Source organism: Panthera onca, chromosome A2 (genome assembly GCF_046562875.1).
Source record: "Panthera onca isolate mPanOnc1 chromosome A2, mPanOnc1 haplotype 2, whole genome shotgun sequence".
Lineage (NCBI taxonomy): Eukaryota > Metazoa > Chordata > Mammalia > Carnivora > Felidae > Panthera > Panthera onca.
In genome coordinates, this window is record NC_138340.1 from 70,224,845 (window position 1) to 70,245,834 (window position 20,990).

At 46.0% G+C, this 20,990-nt stretch overlaps 1 protein-coding gene across 1 annotated transcript in view; it reads right to left on the reverse strand.

Moving 5' to 3' along the window:
• VOPP1 (VOPP1 WW domain binding protein) overlaps positions 1-20,990 on the reverse strand; it is a 110,729-nt gene that overhangs the window by 13,154 nt on the left and 76,585 nt on the right. Inside the window, exons 3-4 of the mRNA XM_078442595.2 lie at positions 18,660-18,737; positions 12,992-13,128 (exon numbers count right to left, since the gene is read on the reverse strand). Of these exons, the coding sequence (XP_078298721.1) occupies positions 12,992-13,128; positions 18,660-18,737 (215 nt within the window). The remainder of the gene's footprint in view (positions 1-12,991; positions 13,129-18,659; positions 18,738-20,990) is intronic.

Below are 20,990 nucleotides of genomic sequence, written 5' to 3' on the forward strand. Positions count from 1 at the left end.
AGCCGAAGTCGGACGCTTACCTGACTGAGCCACCCAGGAACCCCAGTTTCTTCCTCACTTCTGAAGGAAGGTTTTGCCCAGATACAGCGTTCTTGGTTGACAGATTTTTTTCTTTTAGCACTTGGAATATATTAGTTCATTGCCTTCTGGCCTCTATAGTTTCTGATAAGAAATCTGCTTATGAGCACTATCAACAATAGCCAAAGTATGGAAAGAGCCCAAATGTCCATCGATGGATGAATGGATAAAGAAGATATGGTATACACACACACACACACACACACACACACACACACACAATGGAGTATTACTCGGCAATCAAAAAGAATGAAATCTTACCATTTGCAATTATGTGGATGGAACTAAAGGGTAGTAAGCTAAGTGAAATTTGTCAGAGAAAGACAAATATCATATGCTTTCACTCACATGAGGATATTAAGATACAGAACAGATGAACACAAGGGAAGGGAACCAAAAATAATATAAAAACAGGGAGGGGGACAAAATATAAGAGACTCTTAAATATGGAAAACAGAGGGTTACTGGAGGGGTTGTGGGAGGGGGGATGGGATAAATAGATAAGGGGCATTAAGGAATCAACTCCTGAAATCATTGTTGCACTATATGCTAACTTGGATGTAAATTAAAAAAAAAAAAAAACTCACATTAAAAAAAACAGAAATATGCTTACAGTCTTATTGAGGATCCACTGTATGTGATGATTCACTTCTCTCTTGTTGCTTTCAATATTCTCTCTTGGTCTCTGGCTTTTGAAAGGTTGATCATAATGTGCCTTGGTGTGGCTCTCTAAGTTCCTCTTACTTGGAGTTTGTTCAGCTTCTTGGATGTTTATATTCATGTTTTTCATAAAATTTTGGAAGTTTTCAAACATTATTTCTTCAAATATTCTCTGTGCTCCTTTTTCTCTCTCTTCTATTTCTGACACTTCTACAATGCATATGTTGGTCTGGTTGATGGTGCCCTACAAGACTCTTAGGCTCTGTCCACTTTTCTTCAATCTTTGTTCTTTCTGTCCCTCAGACTTGATCAATTCCATTGTCTGTCTTCAGTTCCCTGATTGTTCCTTCTGCTTGTTCAGATCTGTATTTGAGTCCATGTGGTAAATTTCTCATTTCACTTATTGTACTTTTTCGCTCCAGAATTCCTTGTTGTTATCTTTTTAGGTTATTGCTTTAATGATATTTCCATTTTTTTATACATTGTTTTCTTGACCTTCTCCACATATTCCTGTAGTTCTTTGAGCTATTTGTTTTTGTTGAGCACCTTTAAGACACGTATTTTAAAGACTTGTCTAGCAGATGTACCATTAGGTATTTTTCAGGAACAGTCTCTTTATTTAATTTTTGCCTTGAATGGACCATACTTCCTGTTTCTTTGTATGATTTGTGATTTTTGTTGTTGTTGAACATCAGACATCTGAATCTAATAATGTGGTAACTATGGAAATAACATCCTCCTCTCCTTCCCGACAGTTTACTGTTGTTTTGCTAATATTTTTTATTTTTATTTTATAAAGTTAATTGTTGTAGCCTGTCTCTGTGCTGAGAATAAGCCGAAGCATAAACTTATGGACTTCTCAGGTCATTTCTGAGCTTTTCCCTGGGATGCACGCTCTCTTTCTAACTTTTCTGGTGTATGCAGTTGGTTTGGAACATCCTGGTCTTTACTGTCTAGCTCTTAAAGGGGAAAAAGTGAAAAAGGAAGGGATGGGGAGAAGGGCACTGGCCACATAAGTGCCCTGGAGGCCACCTCAGCCAGAGCAGGGAGACACTTGCAACAGCGTGGGGAGGTGTGACAGGGGCTGCCTGCCTCTTTAGTCAGTAGCAGCAAACACCATCAGAGTGCACAGTACCTATATTTGGAGGACAGGGTCCCTTTGCCCACCCTGCTCCTGCTTGCTATGTGCAAGCTCCCCAAGGAATATGTGCCTAGCGGCCTTTCAAGGGGCCTGAGTTGAGGACCGGTAGCTGCCACTGAGCTGAGAGCTGAAACTGACCAGGTGAACTGTAATTTACCCTCCAACTCTTCCCTGTAAGCGACAAGCCTTCAAGAGACTTAAAAATTCCAAAATACAGTTGACCCTCGAACAACACCAAGGTGACGAGCACCGACTGCCTGTGCAGTTAAAATCCGTGCATAACTTTTGACTCCCTCGGAACTTAACTAGTAATAGCCTACTGTTGACTAGAAGCCTCAATGACAACAAAGCCCGTCAATTAACACATATTTTGTATGTTATGTGTATTATATACTGCATTCTTACAATAAAGTAAGCTGGAGAAAAGGTTAGAAGAATGTCACAAGGAAGAGAAAATACGTTTACAGTACTGTACTTTATGTATCGAAAAAAAATCTGTACCTAAGTGGAGCCACACGGGGCCACTTGCACCTGGGGTGAGGGTGATGGAGGAGATGTATGTGGGGGAGTATACGATGTGTAAATGGTGGGGGAGGGTGATGAGGGAGCAGCCATGTGTAGCTGGGGGCAGTAGGTGATGAGGAGTACACCACAGGTACGTGCTGGGGGAGCAGGTGATTGGGGAGCAGCCATGTGTACCTAGAAGGAGGAGGATGGGGGAGCACACCATGTGAACCTGGGGTGAGGGTTATGAAGGAGCGTACCATGAGTGCAGTGGGGGAGGGTGATGGGAAGCACACCACGTATACATGGCAGGGTGGGTTTAGATGGACACAGAGTCTTTTAGGCAGAAGAAATCACAGTGCAAAAGACACCAACATCACAGCCCGGTAGGTTTGAGGTAAAGCAAAGGCCAGTGTGTGGTGGGAGTGGAATGAGCCGGGAGGACAGGAGCAGGAGAGGTATGTGGGAACAGAAGAGTAGCAGGAGGGGGAGACGTAAGAGACGGAGAGGAGCCTCATTGGCCACCGTAAGGGCCTCTGACTGTGAACAGGGGAGTTGGGGGGGTGGCCTCTGGAGAGTTGTGAGTAGAAGCCGGGACCTCTCTTTGACCATTTGCTTTGTTGGAAACAGACCAAAGCTGGAGAAGGGGGAAGCAAGAAGGCTAGTGAGGAGACTCCTATGGTAATCTGGATAAAAGGAGGCAGCAGGAGAGGGGCAGACAAAAGAAACTGTCATGATGGCTTTTAGCCTGAGCAACTGGCAGAACAGACTATCCCCTTGCTGAGTTGGGAAGATTGGGTGGGGAGGCTTGGGATGTGGTGGGGTGAAGACCAGGCCCTCGGGGTCCTCCCTCACTTCTCTCCTTCATTTGCTCAGCTAATGACGTAGGGGGTATTCTTTTATTCCCAAGTGGGAGCAGATGACTTATTTGCTCATTTATAGATTTCCTAAAACTACAAGGTTTAGAAACAGTAGGAGAAGCAATTACTGCCACTTAGGGAGCATTGCCTCAGGCCTGGAGCTAAGCAGAGTCTATGGATCAACTCATACACAATCACCCTAAGAAGGTCTCTTACGATCTCAGCCTCACAGTCAGCAGCTTGAAGCTTAGGGAAACTGAGTCACATTCCCAAGATCTGATAGAGAGGCATGAAGACAGAAATGAACCCGAGAGCATCCTAGCCCAGACCCTGAGGTATGTGATTTCTGCTTTTGTAAACCTACCCTGATTTTCTTTGTGGTGTACAATTCAATAAATTCTTTTAAGAGCTCCGTTAACTTTTATACTTCGATCAAGTCAATAGTAATGCAAGGGCACTCCACATTCTTTCCTCTTATTTCTAAGTGTTTGTCTCACACACTTGAAGTTATTCAATACACATAACTCAAGTTATGTCTTCACAATACACGACTATCTTAATAGTGTGAAAAAGGCTTCCTTTATATATGTGTATATATTCAGAAAATCATGGATTATGTCTTCAAAGATAAATAGCTGGTAAAAAATATCGGTAAGCTGAAAGAAGGGAACCAGGAGAAGAACTGACTTGGATGTATTACCCATCACAAGGAAAACGGGGGGGGGGGGGGGAGGCTTAATCTACTGCTTCTTTGGGAGGAGGGGGAAGGAGTTAAAAGGAATATCTGTATTAGGTACCTAATAATTTCATCCTGACCCGTCAGAGTTTTATAGAGATGATGCAGTTGAAACACAGCTGAGACACACGTGAACGCTGGGGCCCCAATGTGTCACCAAGCTTTGTGAGCAAGGTTAAGTAGGAAAAAAAAAAAAAAACCCTTCCACCAAAAGTCTTGACTTTTTCTTTCCTGGTTGTATAAATCAGAAGTTGAGGGAAGAAAGTAGTTTTGCTCACTTCTGACAATGTTTTGAAACAGAAGCCAAAGTAACTGCTAAGAATTCAGTGGTAAGTGGTATTCCACAGAGCAAATCCTAGAACACAAGGCAGAAAAAGAACAATGGCCGTCACATCAGCCCAGCAGACACATGGACTAAATTCTACTCCGGTCCTGTGGATCTCAATGGTTCGTCCACAGGTTTTGACGTTTAGCTTCTATGAGATTACTTATTGCCATCACTGGCCCCCGCATTTTGTTCCTTATCCAACACCTAGTACTCCCCTGTGCGGTCCTATTCTACTCACTGGGGATCTTGTTAAAATGCAGATGCTGACGCAGCAGGTCGTCTGGGGGACCACGAGAGAGTCCGCACTCCTAACAAGCTCCTAGGGAGGCACTTATGCCACCAGCCCCAGCTTTGAGTAGCAAGAACTAGACACTTTAGAAGTACCTGTTGACCTTCATAACTTATTATTCTCTGTCTCAGAAGAGAAATCGGAGTCATAAAGAGATTAGGTCCCTCCCTTCACCTGAACTCTTCTGTAGGTCCTGTGAGCTCTAAGCCCAGAAGGACCCCACGCCGCTCTGTTGCCACCACCCTCGCCCAGGCCACCGCTGCTGTCAAATCACCTTTGATCATTCTACTTCTCTGCTAAACACCCCCTAAGGAATTCCTATTCCTTTTCTGTTACGTTCTTCGTCTCTCTTTAAAGCAGTAAGAAGTTGGGTTTCTAACACAACCTGATGATACTTTAACACATTTAGAGTCACTGTAATATATATTGTAGGTAGTCTTCTACTGCCATCATAGTTTGCTTTTATAACTCCTCCATGTTTCTCTTGTCTTTGAAAAAAGTTTATTACCATCTTTGATGCGGATTTAGAATGCGGACATGTTACTCTTAACCCCAAGAGTAAACACTACAGACATGTATAATAAACCGTCAAACTCAATAGTGGTGTTCCTTTTGTCCCTGCTGTCTACCCCTCTGCCAGTCGTTATCAACCGAACCTGGGACAGACATGCTATTTCCTCTTCCCACCTTATCATGTGCTCCCCCAGTTTGGAGAAGCCTCACAAACTAAAATGCTGGGCAGAATCACCCACGGACGGCAAAAGTAACACTGGAGCTGACTTTCTTTCACTGCAACGTCTGGTGACAAATGGGAGGCCAGTTTGGGGGTGGGGAACAGAGCACAGAGAACTGGCTCATCAGCTGGAAGGTGGGCTCGAACCCAATGACTAGTAGGATCCCGTCAGTCACTTGATAGGATTTTCTCTCCTCCTTTTTTGGAACTAATAAAACATCCCTGTCGGCCACAAACCCAGTGCTAAGCTCATTTTGTTTTCAGGAATAACGATTACCTTCAAGGGTCTCAAATGAGTAGCCAGCCTACCTTCCCACCAGACAGCTTTTCCTCCACAGAGATGTAAGGGTTAAAATACCGATATACAACAAACAGCAGACAGCAAAACCATATCTCATATCATCTGAAAGTACCTCCCTGAGACATTAAAAGTCTAAAAAAAAAAAAATAGAAAATGTATTAGAGGACACTAAAAGTTTATAAAAGGTCAACTGAAAAGGTAAAAGGCAGGTCAAATGGAAAATGCACGTTGGATTTTGGCTGAAGTTCCACAGACGACCCAAATGTGTAAAATAAGAGAGAAAGAATTTCAAACTTCATCATTTTTAACTGTGGGATCTATAGCTTTCACGTTTTTCTACTAGAGCAGAGGTCAGGAGTTCCTGCTGCCATCACACCATCTCGCTGTCCTTCAGGAGCCCAGAGGCAGGGGTCATCTGTTTAATATCCACTGTATGGCACTGAGGCTAAGCACAGCACTTAACACACGGCACCTGTGCTAAAAACACATTTGGCAGGTGACAGAAGGAAACTGTGTGGGTACACACCGTCATTTGGGGACCTCTCTGCCACCTCTCTGCCCTCTGTCTAGTTTGACCCAAGTGTGTCCTTACTTCAACTCTGAAATGACTAAAGTCATTTCAAAGAATTTAGGGAGAAAAGTTCACGATGACAGACCGGGGAGGTGGCCTGGACAGGTGAAGAAGCAGACTTGAAAGGTAAGCTAAGGACATTAACTGCAAGCAAAGGGGGTGGGGACAGTCTGTCTGACCAGCTCTGCATGCTGGAACCATGTAAGGAACACACTTCAGATTTGTGTCGTCCTCCCGGAGGTAGGAGCAGTTTTTACGAACGTGGACTGGGTGCTCAGACTCTGTCTTCTCTCTGTCATTGGCAGAGTGCAGAATAAGAAGCAGGAGACTTAACTGTGCTAGAAGTTTCTGTCCCCGGTGATCAAAGATTATAGATGGGAATGCTGTCATTATTAAAGTAACAACATGAGCTGCCTACCAACAGGACAGGCTATAAAAAAGGCCTTTCCTTTTGAATTGCACTCTGTGTGAAGTGTGTTATCTATCTCCAGTAGCTAAAGATAGTAAATGCTTTTATGGAGGGAACAAAAACCTCACATTTTCAAATGGCGGGAAAAAAATTAAACTCCCATTTTTATATGGGAGAACACTCTAGATGTATCTACTTTATATGAACTGAGTAATGCAAATGGTAAGAAATAGCAATTAAGTTGTCATAGAAAAAAAAAGGTGGCATCAGAGTTCGAAAGAATTATCAGAGTAACAATGGCAGAAAGAGTGAGACACACAGGCAGAAAATCAGACAGACACATGGAGCTTTCTGGGAAAAAAGTATCAAGGAGGAACTCCATGCTGTGAGGCAATAATTCTTGGGCTTCACTAGATGAAACCGATCTCAAACCACCCCTCTTCACCAACCCTAATTATCTGGTCACCTAGTCACCTTCTGCCATTGGGATGAACTGGTAAGGAGAACCCTGGTAGCTGTGAAAAGTATATCAGTATCAGTACACAGGCATTTGTGACTTTTAAAACAACTTAAAGATTTCCAGTTACTTTCTTTCACCAAAAACATAAATTCTAAACTAATTTCATCCTGAAGGGGGTGCCCGAGAGCAACAGAGTAGAGGGGAATGGCTGAGAGTCCTGGGGAAGCACAGGGTCCCTCCCACCCCCGACCCACCTGGGTCTCTTCACCCACTGTTTCTTTGGAAAGTAAACCATGAACACCTTAGAGCTACAGAGGTCAGAGATGGCGACAGGTGACTGCAGGGCTGTCTCATCACCGTCTCCACATACCTGAAGCACCGTCACATTGAACACTTATGCTTATTCCCCTGGCTCTAAAACAGGCTGCCCCAGAACTGAAGCAGCTCTGTTTGTGTCTCAGCCCTGGTTTGGAAGGTTATTAAACTGTCAAAACACACTCACCACTATTTCCATTTTCCTGCAGTTGGGGTCATTCAGTCAGACCACTAGAGTCACTGCAGGTTGACAGATTTGGTACAAGATTGAGACATAGATTTGGTACAAGACTGAGACATTAGAACAGTCAGGAAACCATCAACAAATTCACCATAAATGCACTGCTGGAAAGGAAGAAAAATGTATCTCCCAGTGGAATACTGGATGGAATGCTGCATCTTCTATCTTTTTAAATCAGTATTAGTCACTTAACCAGTATTAAAGCAAACCATCTTTCAAGAAAACTCAGATCGCATTAACACCCCCGATGTCATTACTGACTGTTCTCTTTGATCCCTCTCTATGCGTTTGTGCGATTACACAGTCGGAATCAACTACTCAAAATAACACGTCACCCACTGCCCTCTTCCCTGAACATGGCTTTACAGTTGTCTGGCTAGTTACATGGCCTTGATTTTGACCATTAACTTTGGTGACCACATAATATCTCATAAAGAAGAGACATCATTTTCTTGGCAGCCCCCATTCCTCCCCCGTCCCCACATTCATCCTGTGGGCACCATGTGGCGGTTCAGGCCACCACTCAGACCTTCCTGAAATCCAGGTCCTGCCTGCTCTCCTTCAGACCCACAACTCTGCTTTACCACGGCTTTTATGTTTTTTTTTCTGATTGTTCTCAAAGTTCCTTTTTTCTTCCAGTTGTACTGAGGTATAACTGACACAAAGCATTGTGTAAGTTGAAGATATAAACATCATGATTTGATATATACGTATGCATTGTAAAAGAATCACCACAAAGTGATCTAACATCCATCACTTTGCGTGGTTACATATATATTTTTTCCTTTGTGATGAGAACTTTTAAGATCTACCCTCTTAGCAGCTTCCAAATATGCAGTAAAGTATTGTTAACTATAGTCACCATGAACTTACTTACCTTATTACTGGAAGCCTGTACCTCTGACCCTCTTCCCCATCCCACCCCTCGTGCCACAAGCTGTGAAAGGGCAGCAGTGTGGACGTCTTCATCACACCCCACCTCCTGTGTGAACACAGCGGCTGCTGCCAAGTTAGCTAATGTCTGAATGAATGAGTGAAGTCTATCTTTCCTCCCTACCCAGGAGGACATGTCCAATGGGCCCTGTCAGCAGCCTGATGTGGAAAGATTGGAGCCAGGGGGGAGACAGCATTTAGGGAGCTCTGGCTTTCTTCAGTGACATTTTGGCTGCCTCTATATAGAAAAACTAAAATGAGGAGTGCTTTTCTTTTTTTTTTTTTTTTCCAATATATGAAGTTTATTGTCAAATTGGTTTCCATACAACACCCAGTGCTCATCCCAAAAGGTGCCCTCCTCAATACCCATCCCCCACCCTCCCCTCCCTCCCACCCTCATCAACCCTCAGTTTGTTCTCAGTTTTTAAGAGTCTCTTATGCTTTGGCTCTCTTCCACTCTAACCTCTTTTTATATGATTCCAATTTGCAGATAAAGTGCTGAGGCTCAGAAGGGACGTGGCCCACTCTGATCTCACAGACCTTAGACCTCCTAAGCCCCTGTCCAGGTGCCTCTTTTTGTTTCCCAGACCACGGCTTCTCTGCACATCCCTCACCTAGCTCAAGGCACAAATGAGCTAATGGTAGGCCCTAAGCTTCAGCCTTGGTTTCTTCTGGTTCCTGGGCAGACTTGGAGCCCTACTTCTGAACTTCAGTTACACACCTCGTTTGTCAGTATCTTCCCCTGGGTCTTGCTCCAACCTGCATCAGCCCCCTAGAACCACAATGATGAGGTCACAGTCCTCCCCTTGTCCCAGGTAGGAGCAGGTCTGCAATGGTGTAGATCTGCTTTCCTCCACTCAGCCACGCTGGCCTGGGGAGCTGGTTCCAGGACGTGAGCTGCCACTTTCCCCCGTTCTCCAGTGAGCTAGTAGGGTTCTCTAAAACCTTCTGCCTTTTCTTCTTCATGCATAAGCAAAGCTCACCAAATCCACTCCCCCCCACCCAGATCAACAGAGGAGAAAGGGAGCCACCCCAGCAAGTCCACAAATACTGGCTTGTGTCTCGCAAAGATACCATATTCCTGAGTGGTCTATTCTGCATAATATTTATCCTGTGAACCTATCATATGATGTCAGTGCACGGAGTTTCTCTTCCTAGACTGCCACGCCCTGCATGGCCTTCTTACCCTGCATATCTCCCAAGGGCATGGTGCCCTGAGCATTACAGGATCTCAACAAACATCTGCAGACGGCGTGAATCCCACTGACAGGATGAAGCGGGTATCTACACTGGAATCACTGAAAACCCAACAGGCCCTATTTTTTTATGACTAGTTCTAAACAATCATATCAAAGCGCTTACATTGCTTCCAAGCTTAGTGCTATGACAGAGGACACAGACCCTGATTTGGTAGTGAAATTATGGAAACCACACACTCCTATGGCACAAAGCAAGTCTTACTTTCTTAAGATACTCTGATAGGTATATCTGGGGATTGGCTATTTCATACTGCTATGGGTCTGCATGAAATGTACAAATGGAAGAAAGAGGGTGACGACTCACTCTAGAGGGGTGGGGGCACCCAAATCAATGTCTCCCAGCAGGTGGTGAATGGGCCCTTTCATCAGCTCCAATGGTAACTACATCATGGCAGGCCTTGGAAGAAAATGAATGCCTCCCATTTCTCCAAATGCCTCCAACTACAAGGTAGAATGGGGTCAAACCACAGTGCCCGAGATGTTTGAGAGGCTGGGCTTTGCCCTGAACAGCTGCTCACTGGCAATTCTGGTCTTTCTCCACTGTCTACAAAGGGACTTGATATTTTTTACTTGGGACTCTCCTGCCCTACATTTATGCCATCTTCTAGTGTCCTGCAGTTGGTGCTGTGGCCACAGGATGGACAGCAGCTGTTTGGAGCTCTGCAGCTCCAGAGACTTGGCGGGCATAGTAAAGGCTGGCAGGAAAGGAAGACCACAGGGCCTCTCTTCTTGGTCCCTTCCCCACTCACTCCTTCCCCACTCACTGCCACTTAAACATTCATTCATACTCTTCAGTCCCATCCACCCATATACCAGACTGAGTCTCTCACACACATGGCTTCCCTGCATCCTGAAGTTTTCCTCCATAGCTCTCACCATGGTTGGTGACCATTTGTGCAACTGCGCAGGCTTTCACACACAGTTGTGCAAACTGTGCAACACACAAGTGGGTGAGGGCTGGAACCCAGGCCGCACTGCAGTGTCCCGTGCACCTGCTGTACCTCAGCAGCTATGCAGTATGTATGGACTGAGTGAGCAGTTCCGGCAGGCTGGGGCTCCGGGCTCCAAGCGTGGCCACTCTGAATCCCGACCGCAGGCTGACCAGTTCCCTCAGCTGGCAGACATGAGACTGCCTGGTGCCTGAGATGTGAATCATACTGAAGCATGGGCTCACTGGGGGGCCCAAAGTATACAGAAGGGATTAAAATTCAGCACAGTCAATGCTGTTAATGCACTTGGCAAAGCACCCGGGAGAGAAAAGCAGGAAGTGACGACAGAAAAAAAAGAAATTTAGAAGCCTTTGACCCAATTTCTCTGATCTGTTTCTTTCTTGGGGGGAGGGGGGGGAGATGGGCTCAGACTAATCCAGATGAAATCTGATTTTGCACCCCCCCCAACTTTAACTGAAAATTTGCACTTCACCTGATGCTGGAATATGAAAGAATAAAAATCCACTTACACGTGAAAAGTGGTATTAACCCTGGTTGAAAGCTTTTAACGCAGAGCAGCCTCTGAACTGTTACGGAAAATACATATTCAGATCTTTCAGTAATGTTAAAAAAATAATAAAGGTGATTCCTCAAAAAAAAAAAAAAACTGGGGAGGGGCGGCTGGCTCAGTCGGTTAAGTGTCTGACTTTGGCTCAGGTCATGATCTCACCGTTTGTGAGTTCAAGCCCCATATCAGGCTCAGTGCTGACAGCTCAGAGCCTAGAGCCTGCTTCAGATTCTGTGTCTCCCTCTTTCTGCCCCTCCCTGCTCTCATTCTGTCTCTCTTTCAAAAATAATAAATAAACATTAAAAAAAAAAAAACTGGGAAGTATCTGGTGGAAGAAAACTGTAAAAGACCTAAAAAATAAATGTCTCCACTCCCCTTGCATCTTGAGAACAGCATGTTCTCAGGAGAACAGGAGTGAGAAAACTTACACTCAATCCCCCCAATGCTTTTTTTTTTTTTTAATTTATGATTGATATACAGAAAGCTGGACCTATTTAATGGATACAACTTGGTGAGTTTGGAGATAAATACACACTGTGAAGTCGGCACCACTATATATGCCATAAATCTATTCATACCTCCAAATTTATTACTGTTATTATGGTGCTAAGAACCCTTAATGTAAGAGCTACCGTCTTCATAAAGTTTGAAGTGGACAATACAGGGCTGTTAACCATAAGCTCTACACTGTAGAGTACATCTCTAGGACATATTCATCCTGCATGACTGAAACTTCATAAAAACCAAGGCAAGAACTGCTCCTAGAATTGTGCCTACCTGGCGTGTGCAATGAAAAGAGAGAGCCCCCGCCTTCCACTGCCTAGGTGGAGACTGTGTCCAGCAAGGCAGCAAACACAGGAAGGACGCCCGTCGCCTCACCTCAGCACATAGTGGCCGAAAGACAGGAGCTCTACTGAGCAATGCCCAGACACCCTGCTATCCCTTCCTTCTCAGAAGGTGCCCTCAAAGGGAAGGAAAACATCTCACATATAATGTGAACAATAGGGAACCAGCCTGTGTCCCAAGGGAGGCCTGAAATCACCCTCCATAGTACCTGAGAATTTTAGATAGGGAAAGCAGTTTTGTAAGAATTAAGAAACCACTAATTTTTTTTGAGTCTGTGGCATCACTTTGGGTAATGTTCCCTAATTAGGCCAAATGTAACTTGTGCAAAAATGTGCTCTATTTATAAGTACTCAGAATACAAGTGAATGCATAATAAATACTTGTTGAATGAATGAATAAAAAGCAAACCAAGAGAAAACAAATGGTCAGCAATGACAGAATAAGCAAATCACCATTTAGTAGCATAATTAATATTTAGTCCCGATGCATTATGATGGCAGGGACCCTACTGCTTGTATAGAAACGTATACACGAAATAATTTTTAAGGGTGATGACAGAGAGCAAACAATATGGTTATAGGAACTGCAAAAACATGCATAAAAGGTGCACCACTAATTAGGTAAGAATATGAGGTAACAGACATATAGCCCAATAGACGCTGCACTTTATATTGACACAAATGCACAGTGAGGGTGATCATCAGAACTAAATGAATAAACACGGCCTGAATTTTCTCTTCTAGCATATTCCATAGCAGTGACTTTCACAAATGCTTGCAGAGGACACATAAAGTGCACAGAGCAGAGACAAGGACGAGGGGTGGGCTGACCTGGAGTGGCGTTGGGGGGCTGCCTGGTGTAGGACACGTTGAAGGCGGGCTCCTCGATCAGCGGTGGGGGATACATGCGCCTCCGGATGAAGAAGCCAGCTCCGCAGCAGAAGAGCACGCCCATCATCAAAAGGAACCTGAGCGAGAGCACAGCGGTGAGCTGGGGCTCAGGGCGCAGCCGCAGAGCTGGGGTTCAGGGCTTAGCAGCGGGGCTCAGGGCGCAGCAGGGAGCTAGGGTTCAGGGCACAGCAGTGGGGCTCAGGGTGCAGCGGGGAGCTGGGGTTCAGGTGCAGCGGCGGGGCTCAGGGTGCAGCGGGGAGCTGGGGTCCAGGGCGCAGCAGGGAGCCGGGGCTCAGGGCGCAGCAGGGAGCCGGGGTTCAGGCCACAGCAGGGAGCCGGGGCTCAGGGTGCAGCAGCGAGGTGGGGCTCAGCAGCGGGCACAATAGTGGGGCTCAGGGCACACAGTGGCTGGCCTGGGCCCATGGACTCAGAGATCCGTGGGCACTGACTCCCACGTGCTAGGGTCAGAAGGCGGGGCTCCGTGCCCGGCTCCTCAGGCTGGCCTTCCTCTGACTTTTCCCCCAGGACCTTCTTGGGTGGGTGACACCAGGGAGACCACTGGCCTGCAGACTTCTGGGATGCCCCTGAATGCAGCCCACTCACACTGAGAAGGTCTCTCAGTGAGCTTTCTGTCCCCAATAGCTCCAAATGCTTAGCTGCCTTCCAAGGGTTGGTGCCATCTCTTTCCTGTCCATGGCTCTGACCTCAATTCAATTTTAGTCAAAACAGGAGATGCTTTCTCAACCTTGCTTGAATGCCATGGCTGACCCAGCTTTTGCCTCGCTGCCCATGTCCCCCATTTTCCATTCTTCACTGGGAAAGCAACACGGATAAGAACATTTACCCTTTCTAGCCATTTTCTCTCCATTATTACGTGAATATTCAGAAAGAAATTTTACATGGTGACCTTCCGAGAGCACACCTTAATTATAGAAAAACTACAGGACTAGAGAAAGTACTCATACTCCATAAAAGAGCCGCAGATATAAAATCTCTATGTTCTAAGTATGGCTGACCTCCTATGTGACCTTAAAGTCTAATGAAGAGTAGAGCTGACTGCTTTAAGGACAGGACCTTTGTCTAATTCATCTGAAAATTCTTTGATATTGTCACATCACTGGCATTCAATAAATGACTGAGAAATGGATAAATGGTTCTTCCCACCTCACATTTGCACTATACCTTGTATTTCTAGAAACATGGGAAGTCATTCTGAGAAGGGCCAAGTTGTCTGTCCTGCACAGACACGGCTGGGAAACTGTGATGGGACTCGTGGAACCTTCCAGAACCTCACTCAATATGCCCACACTGTGTGGGCAGCCTACTGCCTTGTGAAAGATGAATGAGCAGGAGAGCCCGCTGCGTTGTGGTCAAAGGCATGTGACCACACAAAAACGAAATTTAAGAAAAAAGGAGGCGATAAAGTCTTTAAGAATATGAATACGATGTTAAGTGTAAGTCCATCAGTCAGTCAGGAAATGATTTGGGAAAGGGCTGAAATTGTGGCTCTCGGACCTGTCTTCTAGTTCATTATTCACTCTAATAATGTTGAAGCACCTGCTCTGGTCCTAGAACCATGTTGCACATTATAGAAACTAAGGTAAAGTCCCTTCCCACCCGCTATACCTGAATTGTGATAGAGGAGGGGGACGGCAAACAACAAATTTACAAAATCACTGATTTACAACTCTGGTAAGTGCTAAGAAGGAAAACCAAAGGTGCCGTCATAAGTGCGTGTGTGTGTGTGTGTGTGTGTGTGCGCGCGTGCAAGTGCACATGTGTGTATACAGTTAAATATACACAATGTAAAAGTGACCATTTTCACCATTTTTACGTGTACAATTCAGTGCAACAAGAGGTTTTAAACAAGGGTACGTGTTATAGTGAGGCGACCTAAAAAACTTCTTTTCCTTCAAAGCAGTATCTGAGCTTAGTTCTGAAGGATGGAAAGAAAGAGGCCAGTTGAAGGGGAGGGAAGGCACATTCTGGGTGGAAAGAACAGCACATGTGTGCCAGCGTGAAGAAGGGTCAGCAAGAGGCCCCAGAGGATGGCTGTGGGCCGCAGACGGGGGAGAGGCCGAGGGGGCTGCTGTCTTGGGATACCAAAGAATCCCACTGTGCAGGGGCCTGGCATCTCGGCACCGAGATGCTGGAATCACAAAGGGAACTGTTTCGGCTCTTAAGACTAATTTCCCTGGGGTGGACTCAGTGGTGATCTTACATTCAACAGTGGGCTGAACTGTAAGTATCTGAGCACAGAGAGACTGACTGTGCGTAAGGGTTTATGTACAGGATATATAGTGCTTTTCAAACAGTGCTACCACTCACTCCCAAGAGATGGGCTCCCTGGTTTTGGAAAATGCACAAGAAATCTGAGATAGGGGTGTCTTCCATGGGACAGGCCACAGTGTTGGTTCCACTATCACATGGAATTATTCTTCTCCTAGCCAGATATGAATGATACTGAGGCACCTCATCTGATATTGCACCTTAGACTAACAGAGACCAAGTAAATACCAGGCAGGGACAGAACAAGTCAAAAGGTAGGAGACTGACTACCAGCTTAGGTATCAATCATCAGATTCATTCCTCATTGAAATATTGGTCTGAGAGAACTTATTTTAAGAGAGAAACTGACAAGGGGTCAGGAAAATGAGCTTATAGAACAAGGAAAGAGAGGAAGGGGAAAAAGAGGAGTATAGTAAGAAAAGCTGTTCTTTGAAGCACTAAAGCTTGACTGTGCTCTAGATGTTCCCTTTCATTGCTGAGCGGGTTTTGGAAGCTTTACAGGGATTAAGAGAGGAAGTTCATGCCTTTTCCATTATCCAAAGTAATCTGGTTTCTTCAGTTCAATGTGTTTTTTCAATCCCTTCTTGCCCTCCCCCCAGCACTCAGCGCAGCAGCTCTCTCCCTGGATGCACGTCCCAGGCATCAGGTGAACCATGATGCAGACCCAGGTGGGTGGGAGCCCCCAGCGGCAGGGCTCACGCACACAATAACCCTGCTGGTTTTTACTCCTTCATAGTGTACTTTCCAGCTCTACTCAAGGGTGCTACTGGTCTAGTTCTTCAAACTATGAAGATTTCATTCAGACTGTGTTGGTCAAAGATTACTCAAGATTTTAGAACCGGGGGGACTTTTGGAAGCATTCTCCTCCAAAACCTTTGTTCTATGGTAAGGAGACAGAAGTCCTTAAAAACGAGGTGGGACCAAGGTTGGAGAGTAGCCCTTCCTTCCTTCTATGTCCAGCTCCATATTCCTATCCCCTATGCTTCCCCCACAAACACCTGCCTCCCACATGACTCTCCTGCCACTCTCTCACCATGTTGGTTCTTCTTACCTCCTTGTCCCATCAACATGCTGGTCCCTTTGAACAGAACACCCTCTCTGACACCCAGTCAGAAGCTTTGCAGCTTTTCCCAACTTTTCTGGGATCAGAGGCTCCATCCTGTGTTTCCAGAACACCAGTTTAAAACCCTCCACATAGAATTACCTATTTAGACACCTGCTTCTTTTAGGAGCCTGGCTACCCTAAGTGCCTCTCCATGGGACCCTGGTGTGTACGAGACCCTTCATGTTTACTGAGAGAAGGAATGCATAGGAGCCAGACCCAAGCATCCTTTGACTTCAGCTGGGGCACCTCAGACTCACATCTCCAGCTGTTCTCTGGATGTACCCCCACTTTAGAACCTGTTGTCAGAATCTCCTCTTCTGTCATCTGGCACTCCCTGTTTGATGGCACTCATAAGATGTCTCTGTGCAGGGATTCCGCTCACTCACTGCATGCTGTCTTACCAACGTGTCCCAACTCTGATAAGTGACCCTGGCTGGCCTCTAAAAGGCACCTGACTGCTGACTCAGGTAAAGTTTCCTGGGAAAGCCAACAGAAGATGCTCTAGCTTCTAGGCCCTTATGTTTCTCCTGCACTCTCAATTTTTAAAAAAAAATCACCTGATGGGCGCCTGAGTGGCTCAGTTGGTTGAGTGTCTGACTTCGGCTTCAGGTCATGATCTCACAGTTTGTGGGTTCAAGCCCCACATTGGGCTCTGTGCTGACAGCTTGGAGCTTCAGATCCTGTCTCCCTCTCTCTGCCCCTCCTCCACTCTCATTCTGTCTCTGTCTCTCAAAAATGAATAAACATAAAAAAAAATTTTTTTAAATCACCTGATACCTAAACCTTGACAAGTTTTTTTCATTTTTAGGAACATTTCATTTTTAGGAACATCTGGTGCTTCAGGCTAACCTGGCATAACTTCCTAAGCATTTCAGGACTCTTGCCCCGGACAGTCCTGTCTCCTTCTACCACAAGGCCCCATGGAGGAAAGTTCTGAGGGAAAGCATGCATGAAGCTAGGCAAAGCTCTGAAATACCACCTATCCTGGTCCTCCTGGTCCCTACTTTGGTACTGGCCCACTTCACTTGAAGTGTACTCAGAGATGTTTACATTCAGAAGATCTTAGGCTAATACCTTCTATTATAGAGTTTTAGGCACCAACATGGCACTTGGTTCAGGAGGGCTTGCCAGAGGTAGTGACATCAAGACAGGGGATGTCCAAGCCAACCCTAAGGGGGGCCGGGCCAGGGCCCGATGTGACAGGTGAGTCGAGCCCCCAAATGGCCAATGCCCCATCAAGGAGGTGGTGATGGTGATATGGAAGCAGGCTCTCCTATCAAAGACAATGTGACATGTGGAATGCCACTTACTGGCATTTTCCCTAATCAAACTTGGGAACAGTTGTCAGAAGGGAAAGACAAAACCTCACAAAAAATTTCAAGTGGCTGCTGTAACATGCTTATTAGTAAAAGTCTTAATGTCTTTGGAAGTCAGTGATGTCAGAATCTAAAAGTCATAGAGAAGCTTAAGGCTTAACCCTTTGTGGAGCTTGCCTGGATGACACTACCATTGCAGTGGAGCAGAGGAGAGGGCGTGTGGGTGCAGGAAATGTTCTTTTGGTTTTAGGCACATCCCCTCCCACTCACACCCTGCCGTCCCTGAGATGTGAAGCAGTGTCTCTCAACTATAGACTCAAATACGTTTTTAGACACACCCCTGAGCAGGCACCCTTTAAAGAGGGCAATCCCCTGGGGAATCCTGTTATTAATGGAAACTGCACCTCTCCCCTTCCAGGATGCTCCGTCAGCGTCACTCCCTCATCCCCTCTCAAGGTAGAATTTTACAGACTTCCCCCAGGAGAGCTGGAAGAGGGACAAAGATGCAGGCTGTCTGTCCTGAAAGTTATCTACTAAGCTGACACCATGAGTGGGAATGACTTCTAGGCAGCACAGACTTGATCACAAGTCGGCTAATTCTGAATCTTTCGGACAGTCATCCTCAGCTCCATCTCAGAAACTGGCACAGCAGCTTCTGGAGAACAGTCCTCCAGCCTACCTCCCAAAGACGAACTCTTCTTTCCAGCCACCCTCTGTGAAAACGGGAACAAGCTTTCTGCAAACTGAGGCAACCTGAACATACCTGTGTGCTTGACAGAGGCTGTCCCCGAGACCAAGACCTCAGGTGAAGGTGACGTGACAATACTGAGGCTGGCAGAGCCGTTGGGGGGTGGGTGGTAGACCAAGGCATTCGAGACCAGGAGGGGTTGCGACCTACCAAAAATACCACAGCCTCTGTATGGAGAGGGCCCGCACACAGCACCTGGAGCCACAGCAGTCCTCGTAAGGGCGGCATCTGTAGGAGAGAGGGGGCAGAGGCCGGTCAGTGTCCTGGGTCGGAAGGAAGGCCGAACCATTCATGAGGTCCAGGCCGACTCAGGGCAACGGGCAGAAACGCCACCGCTGCATGTCACCAACCAGAACTGAGGGCTGTCTGGTGGCCCAAACAGAACGTGCAGAGATGGAGCTGGCCAGTGCAGGTCAGTGTGATTCAAAGCGCCGGGTTCACTACCCATCTCCAGATGCTGAATCACAATGGTTCCCTTCTGGTGGGGACTGTGAACCAAGGCCAGCATGAGTCACGCCAGCGCTGCAATAGGAAGGAAGTTCAACAAGAGACCCGTGTCCACATGCTGTAGACCCTGCTCAGCGCTCGATCCCTGATGATGGTCCAAAGCTGGGTGCATGGCACTGGCAAGTCCCCTGAGGTTCAAAGCAGAGCTTATGAAGTCAGACAGATTAGCAAATTTAGTTCCGGTCTTGCCACTTAATGGCCATGGGACTCTGGCAAGTCACTGGACCTCTGCAAGCCTCAGTTTCCCCATATCTGAGTTTTTGTAGTTTCCCAGTGAAAGGGGTGGGAGGGCAGGATCCCTTTATAGTGCTGCATCCTTATACACTCTGCTGACAGGGCTGTCCTTGTCTCGCTGCCCCCTCCCCTCCACGGTGCCTGAGGCTTGGGGCCCTGCGGGGTGTGGGTGTGGGTCAGGAGCTATTCCTCCCCTAGAAGAGCTGCCCAGTCAAGGCCCTTAGGACTCAGTGCAGGCTCCAAGGAGTCAACCCAGCTTCCTTTAAGATGCCTGCCACCCCCTTTTTTTGGAAAAGAGAGACGACTATGAAAGCTGAAGCCCCTTGATTCTGCACCTTGGTATTTACAGAGAAACTGTCACTGCAGTGACTTGAGTCCATGTGGCAGTAGGTGGGGAAAAGGGAGAAGGTGGACTGTTTCTCAGTAATGTTGAATGATCATATATTTGTCATCTAGGTTCCTGCCGACTTTCTTCTTTTAAAAAATAGCCGGGAGAAATACACAATTTGATCCAGGATCTTAGACGCTGAATCTGTAGATAATTCTGGTACAACTTGGTTTGCTTTATGAATAATTGTGTAGAAAATAGCTCCCTGGGAAATATTAGCAAAGATTAGTTAAGACGGAGAGTTAGGAGTTATAGTGAAACTCAGCAGACCTGAGTTCCTATGCCGTTTCTCCTTGGTTGGCTCCCAGGGCTTGAGTCCATGTTTTTATTTTATTATTATTATTTTTGAAATGTTTATTTCTGAAAGAGAGAGAGAGAGATACTGTGAGCAGGGGAGGGGCAGAGAGAGAAGGCAACAGAGAATCCCAAGTAGGCTCCATGCCATCAGCACAGAGCCCGATGCAGGGCTCAGACTCCTGAATGGAGAGATCATGACCTGAGCCAAAACCCAGAGTCGGACACTTAACTGAGTGAGCTACCTAGGAGCCCTGTTGTGTCTATCTTTTTAAATACCCAGCACCCAACTGCTGCTACATCTATCACTTCAAGGACAAAACTTATCTGAGAGACTCCTGTCCAGTCACCTCCACCACCAGTACCACGTTCTCCAGATGATACAGATGTTTTCACATCCAGTCCTCCCATAATCCACAAACACAGACTTCTACGTACTAGGTAGAACTTGTTGTGATTTCCATGAGATGCTTCCGTCCATCGGTGACATAAGGTTATCTGTTTAACTTGCCTTAATCAATCAACACATAGTAGAACACTGAAGTGTGTGTCTAAAAATGCTGCTGGTCGAACAAAGGAAAAAAGAGGCAAATAAATCCACAGGCTCTTAAATACAAACAATAAACTGGTGGTTCCCAGAGGGGAGGTAGGTGGGCAGGGTGAAATAGGTGAAGGAGATTAAGAGTGCACTTATTCTTATGAGCGCTGAGTAATGTATAGAATTGCTGAATCATCATATTGTACATCTGAAGCTAATGTGACACTGTATATGAATTATACTTAAATTAAAAAAAAAATTTAGGGGTGCGTGGTTGGCTCTGTCGGTTAAGCGTCCGACTTTGGCTCAGGTCATGATCTGACAGTTCGTGGGTTTGAGCCCTGTGTCGGGCTCTGTGCTGACAGCTCAGAGCCTGGAGCCTGCTTCCAATTCTGTGTCTCCCTCTCTCTCTGCCCCTCCCCCACTCACGCTCTGTCTTTCTCTCTCTCTCTCAAAAATAAATAAATATTTAGAAAATTAAACAAAAATAAATTTTAAAAATGCCGTGGGTTCTTATAAT